This window comes from Opisthorchis viverrini (genome assembly GCF_000715545.1).
Source record: "Opisthorchis viverrini unplaced genomic scaffold opera_v5_19, whole genome shotgun sequence".
Lineage (NCBI taxonomy): Eukaryota > Metazoa > Platyhelminthes > Trematoda > Opisthorchiida > Opisthorchiidae > Opisthorchis > Opisthorchis viverrini.
In genome coordinates this window covers 293,251-294,856 of record NW_008751675.1, presented here as the reverse complement: position 1 = coordinate 294,856, position 1,606 = coordinate 293,251, and the positions used below count along the sequence as shown (strand labels likewise).

Genomic DNA, 1,606 nt, shown 5'->3' with positions numbered 1-1,606 from the left:
GGCGAAGACCATTGGGTGATGGTCACCTCGGAGACATACTCTCACACATATTCTGCCCTGCAATACATCGTTTTCAGAATATATATTGGGAAGTTACTTTTTGGTGAGAAGTGTTGATTGATAGCTGTTAAAATAGGGATTCATGCGCAAGTACCAGTTTCGCGATTGGTATGCTGTACACCCGGGGGGTCTTGTGCGCTTAATTTAACCTTTTTAATAGCCTACGGGGCAGCATGAATCTTGGCACGAAAAAGTCAAAGGCCACGTTTTTAGGAAGGGAAATTCGTTCGACTGCCATGAGAAACTTTCTAACACGTCTTGGTCAGCTTCGCCGCATGATGCGAAACATCAATTTGGTCACTGAATTTCTCAATTAGCAGGCCGGTCCACTGATACTTACATTATCAGTCAAATGGAATCAGCCTGTAAACCACATGGGCAACAGCTTTATACCCAGGAATTGTCCCATCGTAGCTTTTCTACAAACAGTGGTTTAGCTCATACATCCTGAGTGGTATTCCACCGGAAGATCCGCTCCAAAAAGCTTGCCAAATATCCAAATATCCCTCGAGGAAATGCAACCTACTGTTGCATAGATGCGTTAACTTGACTTGAAGCCCACCTCTCAGACCATCCAGGACATGTTTTTAGTTCTCCATATGATGTTTTGGAACGGTGGCTCACAAGAACGCTAGAAAAAAAAAAAAATGGACCTAAAAGTATAATATGAAAGATAGTATAAACATCGAAAACGTAAAAGCCATCATGTGTTCCTGCTTGACATGATGCCATTGCGTACCATTCACTGATAACATGCTGACAAGACTATTCGCAGTGGTTATCGACGCAGTCATCTTTTGCTCTCTTTTAGTGACGACGAAAGGGGTAAGGTGTAAGGAACTTTTCGTCGGCCAATTCCTGATAGATCTCTTCGTGGATAGACTCAAAAATCCTCAACTAGGGACACTCATCAGGCAATTCACAGGGTAAACAAGATGCGCTGGTCAACAGCGCCTTGACTGCGCGCTGCTTAGTCCACTTTGATATAAGTTCCTCTCTTGAAGTGACATAAAAAGAAGCCAATAAGTTTTCATAAATGAAACTCCTCACAAGGTTGCTGAAAACCCATTTTCAGTTGAGTTTCTCGTGAAAACCAAATTGATTTTCAAATGAGTGTATTTATCGAAAACAGTGCGATTTGGGTTCAAGTGGATCATAAGGTTGACGGAAACTCGGGGACTTCGCCTACCTGATGAGCCCCAAGAGGGACTAAACCAGTCGTGGGCTGTCGAAGAGTTTTCAGTAACCTTGTGAATAGTTTTCTTTATGAAAATTTACTGCGATATCTCGAATATCGTGCCAACTGAATCTTGAGGCGGCCTGTGTGCAGCACATTCAGTTGAGTCTCTCGTAAAAACCAAATTGATTTGCAGTTGAGTGTAATTCTACGGTTTTTTGGCTACTTTGTGCAATCATGAGAAAGCCAGGCATATCATGCGGTAAGCTACTGATTATACTTCGTCACAGCAGTTAACGTGCCTGGTTTATACCGGTCTTGGTTACTTTGATCTGCCGTTAACATGACAAAGTCCACAAATGCAGAATA

General features: G+C 42.5%; 1 protein-coding gene across 1 annotated transcript in view; it reads right to left on the bottom strand.

Moving 5' to 3' along the window:
* Positions 1–1,395: 1,395 nt before the first annotated feature.
* The window catches only part of T265_01722 (hypothetical protein), a gene marked incomplete at both ends in the record, with an annotated part of 4,183 nt that continues 3,972 nt past the window's right edge, over positions 1,396–1,606 (bottom strand). The window contains one exon of the mRNA XM_009165812.1: positions 1,396–1,462. Within this exon, the coding sequence (XP_009164076.1) occupies positions 1,396–1,462 (67 nt within the window). The remainder of the gene's footprint in view (positions 1,463–1,606) is intronic.